The 26273-nt window shown below is 33.9% G+C and overlaps 2 protein-coding genes across 6 annotated transcripts in view; both read right to left on the bottom strand.

The window, feature by feature from the left end:
- arhgap45a (Rho GTPase activating protein 45a) overlaps positions 1-9494 on the bottom strand; it is a 30640-nt gene extending 21146 nt beyond the window's left edge. Inside the window, exons 1-2 of the mRNA XM_059562974.1 lie at positions 9258-9494; positions 6526-6904 (exon numbers count right to left, since the gene is read on the bottom strand). Of these exons, the coding sequence (XP_059418957.1) occupies positions 6526-6904; positions 9258-9338 (460 nt within the window). The 5' untranslated portion in view covers positions 9339-9494. The remainder of the gene's footprint in view (positions 1-6525; positions 6905-9257) is intronic.
- A 2804-nt stretch (positions 9495-12298) lies between these two features.
- The window catches only part of LOC132154426 (protein strawberry notch homolog 2-like), a 39196-nt gene continuing 25221 nt past the window's right edge, over positions 12299-26273 (bottom strand). For all 5 annotated transcript variants that reach the window (XM_059562970.1, XM_059562969.1, XM_059562972.1 and 2 more), the window contains 17 exons: positions 25121-25218; positions 24890-24972; positions 24630-24812; positions 24325-24446; positions 22902-23033; positions 22678-22813; positions 22488-22600; positions 21570-21641; positions 20833-20941; positions 20125-20196; positions 19839-19982; positions 19657-19751; positions 18736-18828; positions 18432-18563; positions 17879-17955; positions 16059-16249; positions 12299-13828 (listed from right to left, as the gene is read on the bottom strand). In XM_059562970.1, the coding sequence (XP_059418953.1) occupies positions 12687-13828; positions 16059-16249; positions 17879-17955; positions 18432-18563; positions 18736-18828; positions 19657-19751; positions 19839-19982; positions 20125-20196; positions 20833-20941; positions 21570-21641; positions 22488-22600; positions 22678-22813; positions 22902-23033; positions 24325-24446; positions 24630-24812; positions 24890-24972; positions 25121-25218 (2994 nt within the window). In that variant the 3' untranslated portion in view covers positions 12299-12686. The remainder of the gene's footprint in view (positions 13829-16058; positions 16250-17878; positions 17956-18431; positions 18564-18735; positions 18829-19656; positions 19752-19838; positions 19983-20124; positions 20197-20832; positions 20942-21569; positions 21642-22487; positions 22601-22677; positions 22814-22901; positions 23034-24324; positions 24447-24629; positions 24813-24889; positions 24973-25120; positions 25219-26273) is intronic.

Genomic DNA, 26273 nt, shown 5'->3' with positions numbered 1-26273 from the left:
AAAAGATTATTTATTTAGCTTTCAGATGATGACTGACAACTGTAAAAAATCTGAAAGAAAAAAGATGTATACTTTGAGGTTCTTTAATTAATGACTCAAAGTTGCATTCCTTCCTAAAAACTGCAGTTTTTAGAAACATTTATGTATCTGTTACGGGTCAAAACGGACCCAAATGCATTATGAGGGTTAAAATCTAATTTATTAAATTCCAGCATCAATACTCTCCAGTCTTCAGTGTCACATGATCTTCAGAAATCATTCCAATATGATGTTTTGCTGCTCAAGAAACATTTCTGATTATTATCAGTGTTGAAAACAGCTGTGCTGCTTCATATTTTCGTAAATCAGCGTCAGCAGCCGTGAACAAAGAAAACCTGGCGTTATCCCATAACAGTTGAGGAAAAAAGCAGGCGTTTGGCTGCTGGAACCGTATCAAAAGGACAATGAAAGTTGTTATTGTGCACTACAAAAGTTCTCGTGTATGGGACTCCTTGCCTAAATGCATGTTCAGAATGTGGGTGTCCTTAAAAATGCAAAGCAAGGCACAAGAGTGAGGCATTTCAAACAGTCGTTCCTCTTTGATGCAGCCACTGGAAATGCAACGGACTCCTACACACGTGTGTAACTCAGACTATTTAATTTAATGAGCGTGCAAAACTCCCTGAGCTTTCTGGGTGGTTTGCAAAAGTATTAGTTATAGCGATGCAAGTCACTAGTGTTTTACAGGAGATATCGAGGGGAATGTTTTATGCGTGTACATGTTGATGCATGCATGTGAACACACTTCCCTCAAGCACATTACTCAAACTGTCCATCTGAATCTGACACGTCACTGTCTGGCTCTTCTCAAATGAGTGTGCAGGTCAAGAGTGGATGACGAAGACAAACATCATGCCATCTTCCCAAAAGAGCCCCAACTTCTTGCAGGCATCAACTTGAGCGTGATTAAAAGTCTCACTTATGTAAGAAGAAACGGTGAAGGCCTGTACAGACCTGCATGCTACAGTCGTTTGTGGCAGTGAGCTGTGAATGAATCGCTTTCTGTGGCTTTTAGAGAAGCTCCACTTCTAAAGAAGTGTGATGAACTCCACACACACATGTGTGTGTAACTCAGACAAGTTCACATGTTGTGAAGTGAACACAAGCGGTGTTTACTCCATGCCGTGATGCCGGAGCGTTCTGGGAGGTTGCAAAACAGCAAGAGTGATGCAAGCCACCGGTGTTTAAACTTAAAGACAAACACGACAACACTTCCCACAGGAAGATGTTATCGCTCGTCTGTTACGCTCTGTTTAATATCAACTTCATCTCAGATGCCTTTCCTGAAATTCCTGAGGAAAAATATATTTTCAGTATTTTAATGCACTAAATTTTCGTTGTGTTTCCTAATCTGGGGTTCGTGAGTCGATGACAAGCTATAATTAACTAAATCATTAAAAATAAAAAAATCACACTAAAACATTATTTATTGATTATTTACAGCTTTATTGATAAACAGTGTATTTATGTGCTTTTGTGTTTTTATTAGTATTTTAAATAAGCTTTTATTTTTATGTCCAATTTTTAATTACAATTTAATTTTGTTTTTAGGATTAATTTTTTGGTTAGTATTCCCGTGAACACACAAATGTGAGGTTAAACAGTCTTATATAATATTATTTATATACTATTGTTTTCAATTATATTTTGAATTAGCCTTTATTTTAATATTTTACATTTTCTTTTTATTTATAGGTAATTTTCTTTTGTAATTTTGTTATGCGATTTTTTTTTTTTAATCTTATTATTAAGGTTTAACTTTCATTTCAGTTTCAGTTTTTATTTATTTACCTGTTTGTCATGTGACCATTAACCAAAAATGTGTTTTTTAAACAGTGTTACTTTAGTATTATTTACATACTATAATAATTATATTAGTATTCTGAATTCATGTTTTTCATATTTTCCATTAATAAAAATGATTTTTCGCAATTTTTTTTGTGTGCTTGTAATTTTATCTTTAATATTATAAATTCATTTGTCATTTTAGATTCAGTTTTTATTTCCGGTTAGTAATCTTAGTGATTCATCTTAAACATATTGCAGTTATTTGCAGAGGCAACATCTCTTTTTCCATCTAACATTTATATTTTATTTTATTTTCAGCAAAAAAGCTTGCAATAGTTTTAGTTAGCAATAATATTATCTTAAGATCTCAGGGAGACTTCAGAAAACGTATTTGTCTTGAGATGACATTGGAAACATAACTATTGCAACTCTACAAACAGAGCAGATGTTTACAGGAAGTAGAGCTGATGAAAAAAGTGACACTTTAAGGAAGTCCACAAGGCCTGAGGTGACTCAGATGACTTCTGCTCTTTATTAAGCAGACAGTGCTGATGTGATTCATCTCTGTCCTGCTCTCTGCACTGGATAAACACAGACGAGGTGCACTGCATTTAGTCCACCAGACATGCAACGCTGGACATCATTGTCTGAAGTCAATTTGAACACTCAAAAAAATGATCCAAGGCCTTCTTAGGTATGACACATTTAAATTGTGCTCACTTTATTTAAATATAGCTAATTGGGAAGAATACATATATATATTTACTAAGTCTAACGTAAAAAAAATGTATAAATAGTGTTATCTATGAGATTTATCTGTAACTGTTCGGTGCATGAATATACACGGAGAATACACGGTATAAAAATTTATAAAACCCGCGTGCAAATTAATTAATGTAATGCCGAAATACTGTTAGATATGCGGGTTCTTAGGGACACCTAATCTGTATCCTCGCCTTAGTTCTGAAGCTTCATATAATGAATCTGCGATGTCAAGATTGCAATGCTGGAATATGGTGTGTGTGTGTGTGTGTGTAGGGCTGGGCGATATATCGAATATTAGCGATAATATCGGAATAATTTTGACGACGATGTACAATTTGAATATATCGGGAATATCGAATATTTCAAATTCAAGCATACTTTCCCAAAAGAACGCGCCGAATGTCCAAAAAAGGAACCTGTAACTGCTGACTGCTCTACGCCCCTCTACTACGAGAGCTGTAATGATAGCGGTTGCCAGATAACAAGAGTTTAAATCTCCAAATCAGAGCTCCACTGTCACAAGGATACATTTTCTGCCCGGTGTTTGCTTATTTTAAGCAATCTGGCAACCACGCGCACGTGCTCACTCCTCATTGCGGAAGAGCCGCTGACGATAATCTGAAAACACTAACAAGCTGGAATTGAGCGATCTAATGAAAGCGTCGTTCAGCCGGTCTGTGTTCTGTCGTGAGATCTCAACTGTATTGTTTGCGTTTGTGATCGCAAAATAAATGCACTTACTCGACCGCTGATGTTTGAATAGAGAAACATAGGCTATGGCCATTTGGAATTACTATTGGGGAATTTCACTGATATGTTTACCAGTTTCCATAATATAGACAGAGAGAATGCAAAAGTCTTTGGTATTCATTTATATATATTTATATATAAGAAATAGCTATGTGCTTCAGCAACTAGCTCCCCATCTAAGAGGGTTTTTAGTGTCAGTAGGAACATAGTTTCATGCCACAGAGCTTCTCTTAAAACCACAGACAGTTGACAGACTTGTGTTCTTAGCTTAAAAACTTGTTAAAATTTTTTAAATAAAATACTTATCTCAGTTGCATGGTTTAAATTGTGAATTGCATGCACTAAAAAGTTGATAGAATGCACTTTCTGTAACTGTTACTTAATTTGCACTGCTTCAGTTACATATAGGCCTACATGTGTTCATTTAATAAAAAGCAGTAAGTGATCTCTTGGTCTAGATTTTTTAACTGCTTAAATTAGTTGTTTAATCTAAATAGTTTTTTTTTAATGGGCAAAAGAAAATCATGTTTTATTTTTTATTATTTAAATGCAAACATATTGAGATATATATCGAATATCGTAAAAATTTTGACAATATCGAGATATCTTTTATTTTTGTATATCGCCCAGCCCTATGTGTGTGTGTGTGTGTGTGAGAGAGAGAGAGAGAGAGAGAGTTATTGTACAGCTTTCTGCATTTGGCTTATTTCAGTCTTGATTTTCTCCCTGCATCCTGAAAGGCCTGATGATCTAACGTTACCTGACTGAAGATACAGACTCTTTCTTCAAGGAGTATGTGGTGAGGGATTTCTTTATTTATATAACAATTCTGTTAATACTTTTATGTTTTATAATATATGATTGATTATAACTAAATGCTAAATTTTCATTTCATAATAAAACAATATGTATTAGTGGAATAATAAGATTTAGTTTCATTATGTTCACTGCTGTGTGTGTGCACTTCGGACGGGTTAAAAGTATGGGTCACCATACTTGGCTGTATGTCACATCACTTTCGTCACTATTGAAAAGCTTATTATTGATATTCTATGAATGTTGTGTTTGCCAAATCAAACAGTCCAAGAAGTTAAGGAAGATGTTGAGTTTAAAACTGAAAAGTAGCAATGCAATTTGCTGATTACTTTTAAAATATAAAGGGTCAAATTCACTTAACCAAAGTGTTTTGTGTTTTGTCCAGGCCACTGAGGATGCAGAAAATTAAATCCCAAACACAGTCATGGGGATTGTACAGAAGACATTGGAGTCGTGATCGAGGGCATTAAGGTTTTGAGCAACCTAGACTGTGTGATCCTGGCATTCATCAATCTGTCTCATTTATGCTCTTGACCTTCGAGTTTATCCAGAAAACCTAATGAACTTTGATGGACTTGAATGCAAAGATCCTGCAACTCAAAATCAAGCTGTTTGCATGAGATGTGCAATAATGTGAATTATTTGAAAATACATGCACGCGCGCACACACAAAAAAGTACATTTCCTTTTTATACATTCTTACATGCTTTTTCTTACACACGTGTATTTCTAGTTAGTCATTTATGTCTTTTTAGGGATAGTTCACCCAAAAATGAATATTTTCATCATTTACAGATCCTGGGGTTGTTCCAAACCTATATAAATGTCTTTATTCTGTTGAACACAAAGGAAGATGTGTTAAAGAATATGGGAAACTGAACTGTTCTGGGCCACCATTGAAGTCACTTAAATTGGTCAAAATGGAGTTTTCCATCTGTTACTCAAACCAAGGCTAGAAACAGACTACTGTTATGATGCTGATTTGCATGTTTACTATCTCAAACATCATTCAAAGCATCTCAGCTTCTTAAACTTGTGCACGTCCTATATCTGATCACGTTTCACAAAGTGAGCGTACATGAAGCTTAAAAGTGGAATAGCAAAAGCCTCACTGTAATACCACATCACCACAGGTGAGGTGAGCAGCAGCATCATGAGAAAAGTGCTCAGTCGGCGTCTCTCTGGAAGAAAGAAACACTTTTAAGGGAAGGTTGAGGGGTGAAGCCCAGCAGACGTGTGTAAACTCAAACTGAAGGATGCAAAGAACACATCTGACGCAAGGTTCCTCTTCCTTCCTCTCTTTCATCATGAAAACCCAGTGAAAAATCACCCGTTACAAATGAATATTCCTGAACAAGACTCACGAGGAATCTGAAGAATTCGTGCCAGTTCTAGTTTTAATCCTAGTTTTAATTAATAAAACACATGGCCTTGCCTTGAGTGTCTTACTCCTTCTACAAAAACATTCAAATAACAAAACAATGAAGACAGGAGTGAATATACAGGTCAATTAACTAACAAAGAATTCTTCTGACGGATATATAATAAACTCTCAGTGTTCCATTTTTAATATTTAAAAGATTATGTTCAACTTTTATTTAAATATTAAATATTGTTTATAAATTATTTTAAATTATGATTACTATTACAAAATAATTATATTTTATTTTTATTTAATTCTTTTTTTTTTTTTTTTACAATTTTAGTAAACATTGTACACAATAAATTATTTTACACAAGTATTATAATTGTTTTTTATTTATTTAAATATTAAATATATCTCAATATTTTCAAATGCAGTTTAAGTAAATATCGTAAAAAAGAAAATTGTTACACCATATTTACCAATATTACAGCAAAACGTATTAGTTCATTTTTTTGTTTATTTAAAATTTAAATATTTATGGTGTACATATAAGTTATATTACACAATATTTAATAATATTACACTTATCTTTATTTTTTAAATATTAACATTTATTTGTAATTTGAGTTAATATTTTGTAAAAAAAAAAAAAAATTTTTTTTGAATATTACAAAAATATGTACTTTTTATAAAAATATTTACATTTTTTATTGCAGTTTGACTAAATATTATATTAAATATTTTTAGCGCAAATATTGTGTACATTAAATTATCTTCACATTTACAACATTTATTAAAAAAGATTATGTTTAATTTTTATTCATTTAAATATTAAATATTTTATTTGCATTTTGAGTAAATGTTGTCTGCAATGAAATATGAATATTCAATTTAATAATTGGCCTTTCATTATTTGGGAACACACAAAAACCAACCATCCAAAGCTATTTTATCAACTCAAAAATCACTTTTCGAACCAAAACAACTCCGAAATCTCCTACCTTCTCCCAGAACCATGTCCTTTAGTTTCTCCACAGCCTCTGCGAAGCGAGCGACGTCTCTTAGAAGCGAGGGAATGTCCTCCACCTCGATGACCGATGTTTCCGTGCAGTCCGCAGCGTGTCCGTAGGAGAGAGCGGTCCGCACATAGCCCCTATGGAAGCCCCAGGTCCCTGACGTCTGGAAGGCGAAGCCGGCTGCGCTGGCGTGACGGCTGAGACTCGAGGGCCGCTTCAGCGTGCCGCCTGGAGAACTGCACATTGTTAGCTTGGAGTGGGGGGCCGATGTTCCCGTGCAGGATAAAGGGCCCGGATCAGGAGGAGCCAGCGAGCAGGAGCCATCGATAGTGTCATTGGGAAAGTGTTCCTGAAGGATGGACAACTGGGTTTAACATGGGATGGAAAGAGAGGGATGATGGCTGATTATTATACAGATGAATATTATGAACAGGGTTAATGCTCCATATGAATTAGGGTTATGAATAAAGTGCAAAGGTGATTGAAAAAGGAGACAGATCTACAAATTCAAATCCATTCAGAATTATTTGTTTATTATTTAACGGCAAAGACTATAAATAATAATAATAAATAATGATGTTTTATATGTAATTTTAAATTTTTTGTAATTTAGTTTTTTTAATAGTTATAGCTTTTATTAGATTCATTTTAGTACATCATTAAACTAAATGAATCCAGCTGAAATATTTTTTTGTATATTTTATCTTAAATATATTTTTCATGGATTTAATTTTAATTAACTACAAAACCCGCTGCAATAAATATAAATTATACACAAAAAAAAATCCTTATGAAACTATTATAGTTTTGAATAAGCTTTAAAATTTAATTAATACTATATATTTAATTAATAATGTTTTAATATTTAATTTGAATGTTTTTGTAATTTCGTAGTGTTTTTTTTTTGGGTCATTTTTAATAGTTATAGCTTTTATTAATTTTATTTTAGATTTTATTTTAGTTAATTTAGTAAATCATTAAACTAAATGAATTCCAGCTGAAATAGTTTTTTCTTATTTTTATCCATTATTTAAAATAAATTTTTCATGGTTTTAGTTTTAATTAAAAAACCAGCTCCAATAAATATATAAAAATTATACAAAAAAAAATAATAATAATAAGTGTTATTTTAGTATACTTAAGATACTATTATTTTGAATAGGCCTTAAAATTGAATTAATACTTTATATTTAATTAATAATGTTTTAATATTTAATTTGAATGTTTTTGTAATTTAGTTGTTTTTTTTGTCATTTTTAATAGTTATAGCTTTTATTAGTTTTATTTTAGATTTGAGTTATTTTAGTACATCATTAAACTAAATGAATCCAGCTGAATTTTTTTTTTATATATATTTTATTTAAAATATATTTTTCATGGATTTAGTTTTAATTAACTACAAAACCCGCTGCAATAAATATACATAAATTATACAAATAAAGTAATAATAATAAATGTTATTTTAGCATCCTTAATATACTATTATACTTTTGAATAGGCTTTAAAATTGAATTAATACTAGATTTAATTAATAATGTTTTAATATTTAATTTTAATGTTTTTGTAATTTTGTTTTGAGTTTTTTTTGTCATTTTTAATAGTTATAGCTTTTATTAGTTTTATTTTAGATTTAACTTTAGTTATTTTAGTACATCATTAAACTAAATGAATCCAGCAGAAATAGTTTTTAAAAATATTTTATTTAATATATTTTTCATGGTTATAGTTTTAATTAACTACAAATAAACCCTGAAAATATATATATATAAATTATACAAAAAAGCTCTTTCAGTTTCATATCTAGTTTTATCACACTCTTAAAAAATAAATGTTATTTCTTTCGTCTGTGAAATATAAAAGTAAATGTTTAAAATGAGTCACTATTCACTGACGATAAAAGTGAACATTATTCAGAATTACTACTTTTGTTCTGCACAGAAAAAAAAGTAAACAATGCAGGTTTGAAGGTGAAAAAATGACAGAATTAATTAGGTTAGGTTTCTTGAGTTCAACCATATGATTATATGGTGAAGATTCAATAAAGTAATTACAGGTTCTTCAGATCAGGGAATTGCATCATGCTTTAACAGCAAAAGTGAAGCCCTTCTGGGTTTAATTCTATTCTTGTTTCCATCTGGAACAGCTGCTTGTTCTGATATGACTCTTGCATGACTTCCTCTCAGTTCATTTCTGGTATAATTGTTTGCGAAACAAAGAGCAAGACGTACTTCACCAGGCATTGTTCAGCAGTGACAGTTTTACAGCAATGTTGATCAACGATATGCAACATTAAATAATTACACTTCAATACCAATTCGCGGACAACTGAACCGACTCTATTAAATGATTCAGTCGAACCGATTCGCAGTAATAAACCGCTCTACTGTTGTGGTCCGGTTCACTGAATCGAATCATCCGAACAAACCAGTTCTCCACGACTCGTACTCCCCACACATGTCCACCATCTATAAAGAAGAGTACTTTTACTCTGTTAAATTAAATTCTGTTGTGAACTAACGTTACTTGAGGAAAGCCATGGGATGAATTTGAACCCATTTGTTAACCGTTTAAAATAAAGCAAATATTGTAAACGCGTACGTTTTCTGGGATATTGAACATGTTCTCTCTTTTAAACACGTTTACAGTTAGTAGAATCTTACCCTAAACCAAATTAAACCCATTTTTTAAATTTCCCTCAGAAGTACTGCAGGTCTTACCGAAGGGTTTTGCGCAGAGTTGCTCTTTTTGGAGGCTGAAGGTGTTTTATTCGTCGGCTCTTTCTTCTTTCGAGAAAACATGTTCACGCCGTTTGCTCTTTTTTCGAAAATCGCACCGCAAAACTTTAGTGATGAGACAAATAGTTGTGAAAATGTCTCCTCAGACTCTTGCGACTGACAGTTACTTCCCCATCATGACAGTTCAGTTACTCGGGGCCGCGCACCTGCGTGCCCTTCCTGCTGCGGGGCCGCGCGCAACGCGCGTCCGTCTGGAAGCCGCTGCTGGCACCTGCCGGAGATCCGCTAAACAAACATCACCTGACACACAGCAGCATGACAGTTATTGAAATTCAGAAGTGACTCTAGCACAGGTGTGACACCTCTAGCATTATTAGTCAAACTTAGACTTTTTATGCTTTGAAATAAAATATTTTAATTAAAACAAAAATGTGCATTAACTAAATTAATTTAAAAAAATCATTACAAATGTGCATGTTATATTTCAATACTTTTTATGCATTGAAATGAAACGATATTTTAATTAAAACAAAATCGTGAATTAACTAACTAAATAAAAAAACATTACAAATGTGCATGTGGTATTTCAATGCGTTTTATGCATTGAAATGAAATGATATTTTAATTAAAACAAAAATGTGCATTAACTAAATTAATAAAAAAATCATTACAAACGTGCATGTGATATTTCAATGCTTTTTATGCATTGAAATGAAATTATTTTAATTAAAACAGAAATGTGCATTAACTAAATTAATTAAAAATCATTACAAATGTGCATGTGATATTTCAATGCTTTTTAAAATATTTTAATTAAAACAAAAATGTGCATTAAATGAAAAAAAAAATTACAAATGTGCATGTGATATTTTCAATGCTTTTTATGCATTGAAATAAAATATTTTAATTAAAACAAAAATGTGCATTAAATTAAAAAAAAAATTTACAAATGTGCATGTGATATTTCAATGCTTTTTATGCATTGAAATAAAATTATATTTTAATTAAAACAAAAATGTGCATTAACTAAATGATACTTTAATTAAAACAAAAATGTGCATTAACTAAATTAATAAAAAAATCATTACAAATGTGCATGTGATATGTTAATATAAATAAATAGACAAATTTAGACCGTATACAGTGATGAGATGGTAATACAGAAGCGGTATGTTTAGCATATTCATATTCTATTCCAAGTTTATGCTGCAAAGGTGGCACAGAAGCACTTCTGAAGTGGCATTACACAAACTGTTTAATGCTGCTCAGAGGTGGCATGAATGCATTTACACATTAATTAGAACTGCATACTTTGATACTTGGGGCTAAGCAGGAATAATTTAGTCTGGCTTTTACACAGCATTGGATCTTCACACTTTATTTTGAGCAAGCACAGAGCAGCCTTAATTCAGTCGTGTTATGATGCTTCAGGAAATAAAACGAACACAGACCAGTATTTGAACAAACTCTTAAAATTTTATTGTTTGTTAAAAATTATATTGCAGTACAATATATTCCTTCTGTTAAATGTAGAAAACGTACAGATTGAGTCAAAAGGCACATTTGTTTACACTATTTACAGTTCCATTTACGCTCATAAATATTGGGATAAAACAAAGAAGCCCAAAGTAAAAGTGCTGAACAGAATTCTAACATTAATAATATAACAATAATAATAATATCAACAACAATACATATACAATCAGTAGCAGATTTAATAAATGTTTTTTTTTTTTATTAAAGTGTTCACTTGTGATTTCCGTGTACTCTGCAGAGGGCAGAAGATGAGTATTAAATTCTGGCAAGTCGTCAGGACAAAAGAAACACATCTGCAAGGTTTTTACACACAAAAATGTTGAAACTAGTATCTGGAGCCAATCACAGTTTCATGGGAACTGGATTGTTTTTGTTCATATTACCGATCCAGTTTTGAAACTGCTTGCATAAAAATTATACATATGTAAAAAACGAATATCAAAAGCAGAGAACTTGTAGTAATACTCGAGGGTTATTCCTAAATTCGCATTTTCCCTCATATACTTCAAGTCTAGAATATGGTAGCCAGGTCTGTAAAGTACAGTAGTCAGTTTCACACGATGACGCGTTCCTTCCCTCGACTTTTCCTGAGATTTAGCACGACTGTAAGAAAAGCCTGCAAAAACTGCACAGAAAACTTTGGTGCGCTGGGAATCTAGACGCCCGAACCTAAAGAGAAAATGTTAATTTCGAGTAAAGGAATAAGTAACATGCAGATGTAGGGCAGTGCAGTTCGGTGGCAGATTGCAGGCTTTGATTCTGTGTTTTTGGGAGCAGGAGAAATCAAAATCAAACCCTGACAAGGCATTGGAAAAGTGTTTCAACTTCTACATAAAGTCTACCTCTACTAATAATGTCCCTTGGATATAAATAGCAACAATAATAATAATATTAATAACAATAATACGAACAGCAATAGCAAAGACGCCAATACATTTGCTTCAAACTACACGAGAATACAAGACAAAAGGAAAACACGTTGACCTCATACAAATAAACAAACAAACAAATCAGTTTCTATCTTTTAACAAATATAATATTCTTCGAACACATTTCAAAATATCCCTTCTGAACTGATATAAAGAGAATCGCGAGTTGTTCATGGGGCAGTATTTGATTTTTGTCAATATCTGTTTGGTTTTTATTGCTAAGAAAGACGTCTCGGCGTGAGGTCCAGCGGTTCAGCGCATGTTCACAACGAAGTCTGCGAATACATAATTTGGTAATCGATTCCCAAAAGCTCACGACGATTAATCCGCAGTGTATTATAGTTTATAAAACACTTGTTTGTGTGGACAGTGATGAGTCTTTATGATACCTGAGAGAGTATTCAGCAGAATGTGATCTGCTCATGAGCGCCGACATCACCGAATCGTGAACGAATCTGTCCAAGATATTGAAATGTAGAAAGAAAACGAGGATTTCACAGGGTTTAGGGGTCAAACAGCAGTTTCTGAATCATGCGATCGGGTCTGTACACCCCCCTACGGAGAACCGACGCCAGAGGGAATAAATAATACAACACTACTCTGTCTAGAAATATATATATATACGCACACAAGACTGCATCTGAAGGAGATAAAGGCACTGATTTAACAGAAGGCATTCATTCGAAAAAGATAAACTCCCTTGGAGAGGAAACAGTATACACCAATATCTTAATAAATAAACATCTCTTTTACCTCAATGTCTGCTGTGATGAAATGTCAGATGGATAAGCCCTATTGCCTCAAATAAGGCAAACACCAATTGATTTCAAGTCTTCATTGATCGTCAACGAATCGAATGCAACTCTTAGCTTATGGACTGAGAATGACTTGGGAACGAACTCGACTGAACTTCTGACTGTGCATGTTTGAGCCTCTAGGTGGCGTCCTAGTCTGTTGTTTTGAACTGGATGACGGATTGGCGGTGATCCGAGGGCGGTCCGTGGATCAGCGTCTCTGGGGCGACCATACTGCTGTGGCCGTTTGGTAACAGATGCGTCTGTTCGGAGGAAGAGGACGATGGGGTGAAGTGCGAGGAGGAGGAGCTAGAGTCCGAGAGGGAGGAGGAGTTTGTCGGCGCTGACACGAAGAGGGAGGAGTAAACAGGAGGGGGCGGAGTCAAAGCTTGAGAGGTGAACGGGTATTGATGTTGCGAATCTGGCGAAGGGTAACCGAAGTCCAAGTCGTCGAAATCAAACTCGCTGTTCGTTGTTTCTGTAGCAGGCTGAGTGGCATGTGATTGCATGGTTTGGGGTTGCGATGGAAGGGATTGCGACTGCGCATGTTCGCTGGTATGTTGTTTCGGGAGCTGCGAGTGCATGCCGAGCAATTGTGCGTTTGAGGTGTGCATCACGCGTTGAGTGTTCTGGCGTAGCATTGCGTGCGAGCATTGCGGCGACACGCCGGTTTGCTGTTGCATTTGTGTGAGAAGCCGCAGCACGAGCGATGTGTCTTGCCCTCGCTGCAGCTGCGATAGAAGCACTCTGTACTGCTCGGACGGTTGTGTGCGTGAACCGCTCTGCTGCTGCTGATGTGTTAGCACCCCAAACGACGAATGATTCTGCTTTAGTGTGTGAATGTGCTGCTGAGGGACTTGCGACGATGACAACATGCGCATGTTCGGGTGCGGCGCCACCTGTCTGTGTCTGTGCTGCTCCCGTGAGATCAAATCTTCCAAGTTGTACGTCTCGGGAACAACGGCACCCGGGCGTGCTCTCACGTCTAGCATGCGTCCATGGAGGGAAACGCCGTTTAGGTCTGGCACAGGCGTCTTGATGTCCGGCGATGGGCAGGGGCTGACGGTCAGATCCAAGACCTCGCTGACGGCTTCGCTCTTTGGAGGCAGAAGGGATCGTGGGTAGTGATGGGAGGGAGGAGGGTTTGCGATGATCATCTTGGTCAGCATCTCTTGGCGTATGCGCTGCTCATGTGCTAACTTCTCTCTCTCCCGCCGCTCTTTCTTCGCCTTCTCGTCCATCTGAGATAACTCCTCGCGCACGCGGAGGACGCAGTTCTCTGGGATTTTGATACCTGAGACAGACACATAATTGTTATTTTCCTCTTGAAGAGAGATAAACAGACATATAACGGCCTGTTAACACCAAGAACGATAACTATATGTGACCCTGGAGCTCACAACCAGTCTTGAGTTGCAAGGGTATATTTGTAGCAATAGCCAAAAAAACACTGTATGGGTCGAAAGTATCGATTTTTCTTTTATGCCAAAAATCATTAGAATATTAAGATCATGTTCCATGAAGATATTAAGAAAATTCCCTACTGTAAATATATTAAAACCAAATTTTTGATTGGTAATATGCATTGCTAAGAACTTCATTTGAACAACTTTAAAGATGATTTTCTCAATATTTAGATTTTTCTGCACCCTCAGATTCCATATTTCCAAATAGTTGTGTCTCAGACAAATATTGTCCTCCTAACAAACCAGACTTCAATGGAAAGCTTATTTATGTGATGTATAAATATCTAAATTTTGAAATTGGTTTTGTTTTCACATATTAGTGTCAACATCAAAGCACGATAACATTGTTTATTAAAAGTGCGTGTTTCAGTATCTTCGTCTGTCACTTTTAATGCACAAGCTCTTTAAATTCAGGTGGATTCTGATTGGCTGAAAAACATGAACGTGTTCCTATGTGCTGCTATTTTTACAGCTGTGTTGGGACTCAATTATTTGATTTTTAAAGTTGTATCATTGTCATCCTTAGTATCTTAACGCTCAATTGTGATAATACTCTGGGTAGAGCTGAAACAACTAATCGATTATTAAAATAGTTGTCAACTAATTTAGTCATCGATTAGTAGCTAAATAACTTTTATTTGCTGTAAGCGGATCATTTCGTTGTTATTTGCAAATGTTTAGTCGTAAAAGCTGATAACATTGCTTTTTAACAGTTAACATTTAAAGCTTTACAAACATGTTCTGTGATCAGTTTGTAGTTTACCAGTTCATAATTCAGTCTTGCAGCTTAATTATGACTGAATGAGAGAGGTAAATGTTTAAATGTATTTGAAATGCACTTTGTTTCTAAGTATGCAGTGCTCTTTTTCACACAGCAGGTTTTTTGTGTGTTTCCGATTTTTTTCAGGACAACCTTCTGATGGATTTTTTTACTTTAAGTTCCATGCCATTGGCACTTTATTCGAATGATTGTTTACAATTTCACAGCATAAGCTATAAAGCTGTTTCCCAGGTATAAGCTGTGTGTTTACAGGAAAAAAAGAATAAAATGCAATGTACTGCAATTTTATTCTGTTTTATCCTTATTCTTCGTGAAAATATGTTCTTAAAGATTCCTTAATAAGCTTTGTTCGGGATGTTAAACTACTTTAGGAGCTTTAAGGACGGCCATGGTGAAAACATTATTTGAAATCTCCTTGTGAAATTTGCTCGAGTATGTATGGGTCAGTGTTTCATTGCAGAAGAGTTCGACAAAGGATTGCTAACACATAATAAAACACAACTCCAGGTATATTTTTGATGAGGATAAGACAAAGCAAAATGGTTAAAATCTCTAAAAAATGTCTATGTTGAATGATAAAGACCCTTTATGAATAATTTACTTGGGGGGAAAATGGGCAAAACTAAAATATAAGTACATAAACCGATTAATCGTAAAAAATAATCGGCAGATTAATCGATTATCAAAATAATCGTTAGTTGCAACCCTAACTCTGGGATAATCATCGCTAGGGCTGCATGATAAATGGTAAATCATGATATAAGAATGATTATTGTAATATTAAATTTATTGTAATATTAAATTTAGATTTCATCAGAATTATTGTATTTGCACATAATCACAAATAAAGAAAACAGCAGCAAACGAGCGCGTGAAAGAAAACAGACAGGCTATATTTCACTTGTATTTAATAGAGATTGTTAAACTTCAACATAAATGTTTGCCAGTGTTTTCAGCTCATCAGGGTGGAAACATTAAATACACCACTGGGCAGAAAATGTATTGATTTCAGGAAAAAAAGCTCTGATTTGGGGGTTTTAAAACCTTGACATCTGGCATCCGCAATATACGAATGCTTGTCGAGGCTTGACACCAATGCAAAGATAACGCAAACGCCAAATTAAAATAAAATGTTTTCAGGTGGTAAAATACTGCAGGTGATTATGTTTAATAAATCAAAAAAAGCAGAAATTAGGATTTATCGTGCATCCCCATTCACTGCAGTAATTAGTTCGCCAGGAAACAGGATTTAGAAGTAACATAAAACATCAACTCACCGACTTGCTTGCTGTTCTGTTTGGTTTTGAGCCGTACGATCTGCAGGATGCTGGAGTTGGTGATGTCTGAGACGATGTCAGACACTCGTTTCCAGACCCTCAGCAGCGCTCCACACAGCATGTGATACTGCCTGAGACGCATCCCTTGAAAACACTCCTGGCCCTCATCGATCAGCTTACACTTACCCTTCCTACCACAAACACACAACACTGTAAGAGCTGTGCTCACATTTAATACTACTACACCAAATTCTGACAGTGAAATCCAATCATTTCAACGGGAATCAGTGCGCTGAAGAATTTCGTCTGATGGACTTCCAGTGACGAAAAGATTCACAAAATGTGATTTTTGTGTTAAGGTCGGGTTCATTAAACTCTGACACACAAATTTGCAGCACCAACCAAAGCTAAAGATCCACAATGGACGAGGCGCTCATTCTGGTGGTTTTAACTAAATACGAGTACTTTCAAACGATTAATCGTGATTAATCGCATCCAATATAAAAGTTTTTGTTTACATAATATATGTATGTGTGCTGTCTATATTTAATGTGCATGCCGTATTTTTCGGACTATAAGTCGCACCTGAGTCGCATCAGTCCAAAAATACGTCATGACGAGGAAAAAAACATATATAAGTCGCACTGTACCATAAGTCGCATTTATTTAGAACCAAGAGAAAACATTACCGTCTCCAGCCGCAAGAGGGCGCTCTATGTCTTCAGTGTAGACTACAGGAGCACTGAGCAGCATAAAGCGCCCTCTGGCGGCTGGAGACGGTAATGTTTTCTCTTGGTTCATGTCAAATTAATTTTGATAAATAAGTCGCACCTGACTATAAGTCGCAGGACCAGCCAAACTATGAAAAAAGTGCGACTTATAGTCCGGAAAATACGGTATATAAATACACACACTTGCATGTATATATTTTTAAGATTTTTATATATATATATATATATATATATATATATATATATATATATATATATATATATATTTATTTATAATATGAATTCTATGAATATATGTATAGACGTAAATATTTTCAAAATATATACAATGTGTGTGTATTTACATGAATCATTTGACAGCACTACTAAATATCAATTGTTAACTAAAACTATATCTTAAATTATTAAGTGAAATAAAGCTTAAATACAAAAAAATAAAATGTATGAATACTAAAAATACTATATAGAAAGGCATGGAAATAAACTTTACATTCAAGTTCTATCTAATACGTTTAAGCTATTTATTAAATTATTACATTATTTTACTAATACTAAATGTAAATATTAAAAAATGAAGGACAAAAGCACATAAAATGACTAAAACTTTGTTTGTTAAAAAGAAATTGGCAAATAACGATTAACAAAATCAAAAAATTACAGAAAATTTGTTTTTGGTTAACTGTTATAATGATATAAAAATAATACTAAAATACACACTACACACCAATTTCGTAAAATCATCCATTAAAAAAAAGCTGTTTGAAAAGCAAATAGGGCTGGTTCATTTATTAGCTTAAAGAATAGCTTGATGTTTATTTCGTCATCATTATCACGTGTGAAATCTTACAGAGAAACATTATTTGTGATCACACTTTTAAACACACACACACACACACACACACACACACACACACACAGAGTTTACAGAGTTGTATTCTAGTAGTCAGTTAGTTATTAGTGCAAATTACAACAAAAACCTAGAAAACAAATAGAGGAACATATTGAAATACACTGTCAAAAACAAAAAGTATCAGTGTCAGCAGGTTCAGAGTCTCTACTGATCGCTCACACTCACACACACACACTCACCAGTTGGCATGCATGCAGTTGGTGAAAGAAAAGACAAACTGACTCTCCCAGAAATCCTTTGCTTCATCAGGTGTCACCTTCAGAGCAGGAAGAAAAACACTTGTATGAACGTGTTTTCATCAAAGCGTTCACTGTGACCATGGACTGGTAGCAAAAGAGCCATCATCACTTTTTTAAAATCATTATAACAGTTCATTCTACTGGGCTTGCTATGCATTTATTGCAGTCTGACATCCGTATTCACTCTCTCAGAGGAGAATTAATGATATATGAAGTGGTTTTTGATGAAAAAAGAATAATAATAATAATAATAATAATAATAATAATAATAATAATAAGTAAACTCTGAAAACACTCCCAGCAACTCTAAACTTGAATTTTATTAAACTACGACCTCGACTGAACTCAAGTTTGGACCGGACAGTCAAACACAGCTGTGTGTTCCTGACAGACCTGCTCTCTACCACTGGATGTCACTGTGTGACAGGAGCTGTGCGTAAGGTTTAACATCATATCAGTGTGTGTGAGCTGTAGGGACTTGTGTGTGTCGTACCTTGTAGTATCTCAGGAGCAGGTTGTCCTGGTTCTCCGGATGAACCTGTTTGCCGATGTTGGGCTTATATAGGATGAGATTCCGACCCCGACCCTGTTCGGCGAGCAGGACACACGGCTGACTCCCACGCAACTGAACACACACACACACACACACACACACACACACACACACACACACACACACACACACATATATATGGTAATAACATACTCAAAGATGGTCATTTTAATGATTTTAACAGCATAAACACAGCAAGCGTGATTTATTGTCAGATATCAGTGTGTGATGATGTGTGGTGTACCTTGTTTGAGAGGTAAAAACCATCATATTCTCCAGTGAGTTTCTCTGCTTTACTGCAGGCATCTTCCCAGGGCATCCCACGATCAACACTGATCTGAAAACAGCCACAACACAAAGTCAGGACATTCCTAACACTCAAAAAAAAAAAAAAAATTAATTAATTAAATTAATTAAAACTAAATTTAATTTAATTAATTAAATTATATTATATATATTTTTTATATATATATATATATATATATATATATATATAAATATATATAAATATAAATATATATTTATAAATAAATAAATAAATAAATATATATATATATATATAAAACTATTGTTTTTTTAATTCTATTATGTATTTATTTTTATTTTTGGTATGTATATATATATTAATAATTATATTTATATACAGTATACATGTAAAACTAAAATACATGTAGGATAAAAATTTTATAAATTATTAATCTGCAGGACCTGCACAATTAAAATGTATACTATATGAGCGGGGTACAGCAATGTCTATGATAACATATTAAACTGTAAATAAGTGTAAAAAGCATAATTTACAGTCCAGACACAGGTTTTCACAAAAACAAAAAGTTTATAAAATAATAAACTTCACATTTCAGCCTTTAAACCATTTTTAAGAGTCAAAAGTATCAATTATAATATTGATACAAGCAATTATTTTCAATTATTATATTATATGAATTAACATTTAAATACATATTAGTCTTAATAGTTTAGATTTTTATAATGCATTGTCTTCTGATGAATAGTTTTATTTTTCAGGATCCACAGAGGATTAAAAAGTTCAAAAGAACAGCATTTATTTGAAATAGAAATATTTTGTAACATTATAAATGTCATTTTTGATTAATTGAATGCATGCTTTCTAATTAAAAGTATTAATATCCTAATTTTCCTGTACCTTATAGAGGATGACTTGGCCCTCCTGAGGGTTTCCTGGAGTCAGAAACTTCTCCTGTGTTTCCTCGTGAATCTCATCATTACCAGGAGCGAGATCTGAACACACAGAACAAGACACACATACAGCTCATTTACTGCTGTGAAAACATACAAATATAACGGCATTACATTCAGATTCCTCACCCAATATTCCCATGTCATATTTTCCCTCTTTTTTATCCTTGTTGATCAGGTAGTCGAAGTTATCGGTGAAGTACTGGAACAGAGAGTTCTGCTGATGGACCTCCAAACCCAAAATACGGTTCAGAAACTTAGTAATGGAGCAATCTGTGATACGGGGCAAATGAAAGCCAATTGGTTTGCATGTGACAAACTCAATGCATTTCAATGCAACAGGAATAACACACATAACCAGATCAAATGCACATAGATTTTGAATCATGATTATAATGTATGATATTACATTCACCTCTCTCTGTATTCTGACTTAGACGCGGCTCCTTACAGAAGATTCCCACATCAATCATGCCTTGCTTCATATCTGCCACACACACATATGAATATTACATTCAGTGCACACACAAATTACACCATCATGCTCTTCTGCATAATAGCAAGCAACATTAGGATTACTGTGTCTTAAATCAGACTATGCATTTACTGCAGGAACTGTTGCATTCTGGGTAGAAATGTTAAACTAAATATTATATTAACATATTAAACATTTAATAAAGTTTCACTACCATTTGGGGTTGGTTCTGCTCACCAAAGCTGAATTTATTTGATCAAGCATACAGTAATATTGTGAAATAATATTACAATTTAAAACAACTGTTTTCTGTGTGAATATCTGTTAAAGTGTAATTTATTTCTGTGATGCACAGCTGTATTTTCAGCATCGCTCCTCCAGTCTTCAGTGTCACATGATCTTCAGAAAATCATGAAAATATGATGATTTACTGCTCAAGATGAATATCCAAGTTTTGGTGCACAATATTTGTGCAGAAACTGTGATGCATTTTATTTTTCCGGATTCATGGATGAACAGAACGTTTAAAAAGAAGAGCGTTTATATTAAATGGAAGTCTTTTGCAAGATTATAATTCTAGATTTCGTCACTTTTGACCAAATTGGCATAAGCTGCATCAGTGAAGCACATCAGAACAGATGACATTACCTCTGAAGAACATGATGTCTCCTCCTGGGTAGCCCTTCGGTGGAGGGACCTTGTTGTCGATTTGCCTGAGGATGGCTTTAGTGATCTTATCCAACGCTTTGGTGCCATACTAAGACAGACATAAGATACAGAACTGGTTAAATCCCTTGTTTCAAACATTGATTTTACCCTCACTAGTGTCTTTTTCACACTGTATTTGTGTAAATATACTGTTGCAATATGGGAATCAGCATGAAAAGTTTCATCCGTTTCGTCCCAGTTTAGAAAACATCAACCAAATGAATCGTCTTAAGTCTCAAGTCAAATGAGGCTATGTCCAGTCCAATGTGTTGCTATTGTTTACTACAGCTAAGCCTAAAACTATAAACTTTTTTTTTTTTTTAAGTAAATTTAAATAGTAAAAAAAAAAAAATTTAATTAGATGAAAAACTAAAAAAAAACTAAAAAAAAAAACCCTAAAAAAATAGGATTTCTAGTTCTAAAATAATAATAAAATTATTTAAAAATATACAGAAATTTATAGAATTATATAGAAATTTAATAAAAAATTAAATAACAAAAGAACATAAAAATACTAAAACTAAAATGAAAATATAAAATATTAATAAACACTTAAATAGTATGTAAAAATTAAATAAAATAAAAAATTTAAAATAGCACCCTTATAAAGCCATGTAGAAGAACAGAGATTAGTCTATTATATATATTCTAGTTGATAAAGGGGAAAGTTCTCCTACTTTGTTCTCAAAGTTGTACTGGCTCAGGTCTCTGGATTCAGTGGCTCGTCGGTCCCCGTGTGTCAGAGCCCCCTTTAAAACACAACACACTGCTTTAAACAAGCTCTCAAACATCAATCGCTTTCTCACAGGACTGTAGAATGACCTCTAATGAACGCTGTATAATTAATATAGAAGTTTAAGTACATTTATTTTCAAGTTTAAGACCTAACAAATCTCATCCGGTTTACACTGGCTTTGATCGAACCACATTTGATACAGTTTCACCTAAAGTGAAATCTTACTGGTCCCAAATCTTTTAAATAAAAATAGAAGATATAATGAATAAACACACATTTCTTTCTTGTCTTGATAAATCATGACTATGAATGTTTATTCTGTGATTTTTAGACTGTAATGTGTTATAGTTGTAAGAGTGCATGTTTTATTTTCTTTATCTGATGAGCAGCTGGAAGTAGTAAAGACATTTCAAAATAAGAGTCCTGCTGTAGTTTCGGCTCGTTTATAATTAAAAGTCCTGCATTATGCAAAAAAAAATATTGGTACTTCGGTTAACTGTAAACTAACTGTAATAAACTGTATCTGGCAATTAATTAAAATGTTTCAAATGTAAATAATTGCATACAATTTGAATAAATAATCCCATAATTGTAGATATATTTAAAAACCTAGTGTATTTTATGTATTCAAATTATGTATTAAGGAAAACTATTTATTCATTTTCATTGTGCCCCAACAGTTCTCAACATGCTCAAAGTAAGCATCAAACCCCGAATCATCAAGAGATTTGATTGTGCTCTTAATATAAGCACAAAAAGATTACCTGACAGTGCAAGCTTTGAGCATTATTGTGTGCAGTGCACATGTGTTTAGTGTGTATTTAACATCTGAGAAACAGAGACTGCGGTGAGACTTTACCAGACTCTCCAATCTCTTGGCAACGATGGAGGCGAAGCGTCTCTCTCCAGCAAGTTCAGAGATGAGGAAGATGTACTCTGGAGCTGTAACCTGATTAGAGCGATGCGTTCGACCTGAGATACACAGCCACAATATTAGCAACCCTCAAGATGCCTCTCAAACACACACACACACACACAGAGACACTCACCGAACTGCTGGATGGCTCGGTCTGCGCTCCACGGCAGCTCTAGGGTCATGTGAACTCGTCTCCTTTGGTTCAGCACACGTCTATCCGCCTGTAGAGAGATGCCTGAACTAGCTGCTTCAGAGATGATGGCTATCAGCTGAGAGAGAAAGAGCATTAGTGCAAACATTCAGAATGGCGCTGGGTTGGTGCTCTGTGTCTGTGGGTCAGAGGTCAGAGGTCGTCACCTTCTCTCCGGTCATGAAGCGTTCTTTCTCTCTGATGTTGACGTGGTCGATGGTCAGGCCCTGCTCCGCTCTGGTCTCATACCTAACGCTGCCATCAGGACGCCGCACCACACGCCCCTTACGACCCGTCATCTACACACACACACACACACACACACACACACACACACATATTAACATTTAACTTATGTAGAACAACATCACATTGCGAGTCTAAACACACACAGATATGGAATTATGTTGCGGACATTATTCAAAAGGAATCGCAAATTGTATTTGCAATTGCGTTTTCAATTTGTGGACGCACAAAATGTGACAATCCAAATGCAAATGCAAATTGCGCATTACCGTTTGCATTTTCGTTTAAGCGAACGCACAGTGTCTGCCAAATTTAAAATGGAAATGCAAAGTCCGTTTGCAATTGTGTTTCCTATATCTTACGAGCTATGAGCAGGATTATGTCACATTTTATGCGTCCACAAATTGAAAACGCAATTGCAAATACAATTTGCGATTCCTTTTGAATAATGACCGCAATATAATTCCATACACAGATGTGGACAAGCATCAAGGGTCTCGAAAAATTTTAAATCCTAAGAGCACTGTTATTATTGTGCACTTTATCCACTATTATATATATATATTTTTATATTTTTAGTACATTTTTAATACATTTTAGTAATTAGTTTTTTTTGTCATCTTTTTAGTTATTTGATTTTAGTACTTCATTTTAGTATCTCTCATTTTCATAAGTAAAAAAAAAAAGTTTATATTTAGTTTTAATTTATATTATTTCAGTTGCAATTTTTGGAATTTTAGTACTTTCAACAAGGCAGTTACCTAATTTTTCTCATCTAAAAATATCTATATATTTCTATTTATCTTTAATTTATATTTATTGCTTTTTTTTTTAATTTTAGCACTTAAACTTATTTGATTCCAAGTAGTAACCAAGGCTTCTAGCTTTCTTTCTTATTCTTTAATATTCCTACTTAAATTAATATTTAATTCATTTTTAGTTTTATTAATTGTGGTACTTAAACCGGTTTTATGTCAGGAAGTTCCCAAGGGAAAACATTTCTAATTTTCTTATTAACCTATTTTATTAATAAATAATTTTTGTGTGTTATATACGTAACGTATTCGATTGTTTTTTTTAGTTTCTGTATTTGCATATTTTGTGGTTTTATTTCAATTTACGAAAATTATTTTAAATAGTTTTGCTTCTTGGCAGACTGAAAATAGTTCATATTTTAATCTTTTTTGTTTGAAATTTGCATCAGACGGTCTCTGAATGCTTAAATGTCTGAGACTGAAACTAAATTTTCGTCAGTGATATGATAATAACAATGCTACCGTCTATATCAAGTGTTCGTGTAACTGTTTCAAACACACAACACGATGCATGGCAGTGACTCCTCACCTCAGAAACCTTCTCTGGTCCTCCAAACCTGTCGATCAGCTCGTCAAGAGTGTTAAGCGGCAGCTCTTTCCCCAGCTCTGCTATTTTTCCCAGCATCCTCTGCTTGAGTTCTTCTAGTTTAGCTGAAAACAGACAGAGGATGATTTCAGCAGAGTCTGGAACAGACCTTAATCACTCCTTTGTGGTTTCGCCATCTAGACTGAAATGAGTCCTGATTTAATAATGCTGCATCTGCACTGAATGCACTTCCTGAATGAACAGGACGGAGTGTTTCAAAACACTAGATTGCATTTCAGATGACCTACCGGTAGGCCCGTTGATGTGGTTCAAGAAAATCACATCGTCATTGTCCTGTAGCGATTCAGGGGAGGAGTTCGAGTAGCTGTCAATCTCATCCGAGTCGGAGTCTGAATCGTCGCTGATTTTAATAACCCCGCCCACTTCCACACAGTGCTTTGGAAATTTTAAAGGCCGGCTTCTGGGTTTTCCTTCAGGAAAACAAAGCAACGGTTTCAGGACAATAACACAAAGCGTGCTCCTCAAAGGAAAAGATGATGCGACTCACGTTTCCTCTTGCTTGCGGCGGTTTTCTCTCTTTTAGGTTTCTGTGTTGGGAAGTGTTTCTGAACTAATGACTGGAAAACACCCCTACAGGACACAAACAACCCTACAGTGACTCCTAAGCACAGAGCTATTCTTATTCTCTATATTGATTAGTATGTAAGAGTTGATTCTGAATGGTCTATCGCTGATATGCTGGAGATTTCAGTCTTTCCTCTTTGAAGGAGACACTCACTCAGCAGCGGAGACGAATCTGTCCAGGTGTCCGTCGTTCTCGTCCAGCACCTCTCGAGTACGAGCCTCTCCTGTGGACTGCAGGCCAATCACGATGCACTGTTTGGAATGACACGGGAGAGTGGGCGGAGCCACATTCAGCACAATTATGTGTAATTACTGGCTGGAATTTTTCCCCCTGACTGATTGAGTGATTGATTTATTGATTGCTTGTTTTTTCAGCATTTCATCTTCATGACAAAAATAGAATAAATATCATATAATTAACAAGAAGCTACATAAGATATTAAAGGTAAATATGCGACAAAATATATTTAGGTGATACTTTAATACTTTTCCACCCCTGATAAATATAATAAAAAGTGTTTGTTTGTATAAAATAATTTTGTATTATTATAATAATTATAAGACCATAAAATGGCAACAACAACTATAATAATTATATATTGAAAAGACTATAAAATAATAATAATAATTATTATTATTTTATAGTCTTATAAATAAATGATCTCATATTTCTTTCATTATATAAATCACAAAATTATTATTATTACTTAATGTAAAAAAAAAAAAATGTAAATTTGAAATAATATTATTGTGATATTTTATATATTACTATTGTATCGCATTTTTGTTTTCATTCAATCAAACGTGCTGTAACAAAATATCTAAAGCTAAAAATCAATTGTATATAGACATAATACTAGAATTAAACAAAATGACAAAAAAAACAACAAAATTAATAAAACATTAGAATGAAAATTTTAATTATGCACACCAAGGCTGCATTTGTTTAATACAAAACGGTTAAAAATAACAATATTTTGAAATAATTACAATACATTATTATTGTTATTTTACACTTTTTTTCATTACTAAATCTAAAAATATATTATTATACATATTATTATAATATGTAGTATCTTTTATAAGAAGAAGAATAATAATAAAAAAAATACACACACATATATATATATATATATATATAAGTGCTTCTAATTTTAATAAATCCCAATTACTAATGATTTAAATCACAGCCTTTTTCATATCATGATTTCAGCTTAATTTTGATCAACAGTGCAACCCTATTACTGCGTAAGGATATCAAAAAAAAACAGTAAAACCCTTCCAAGGTTTTTTAACGAGCAAAAGCA

This window comes from Carassius carassius, chromosome 12 (assembly GCF_963082965.1).
Source record: "Carassius carassius chromosome 12, fCarCar2.1, whole genome shotgun sequence".
NCBI classification, from domain to species: domain Eukaryota; kingdom Metazoa; phylum Chordata; class Actinopteri; order Cypriniformes; family Cyprinidae; genus Carassius; species Carassius carassius.
The sequence above is the reverse complement of the archived record's forward strand: the minus strand, read 5'-3'. Positions and strand labels throughout refer to the sequence as shown.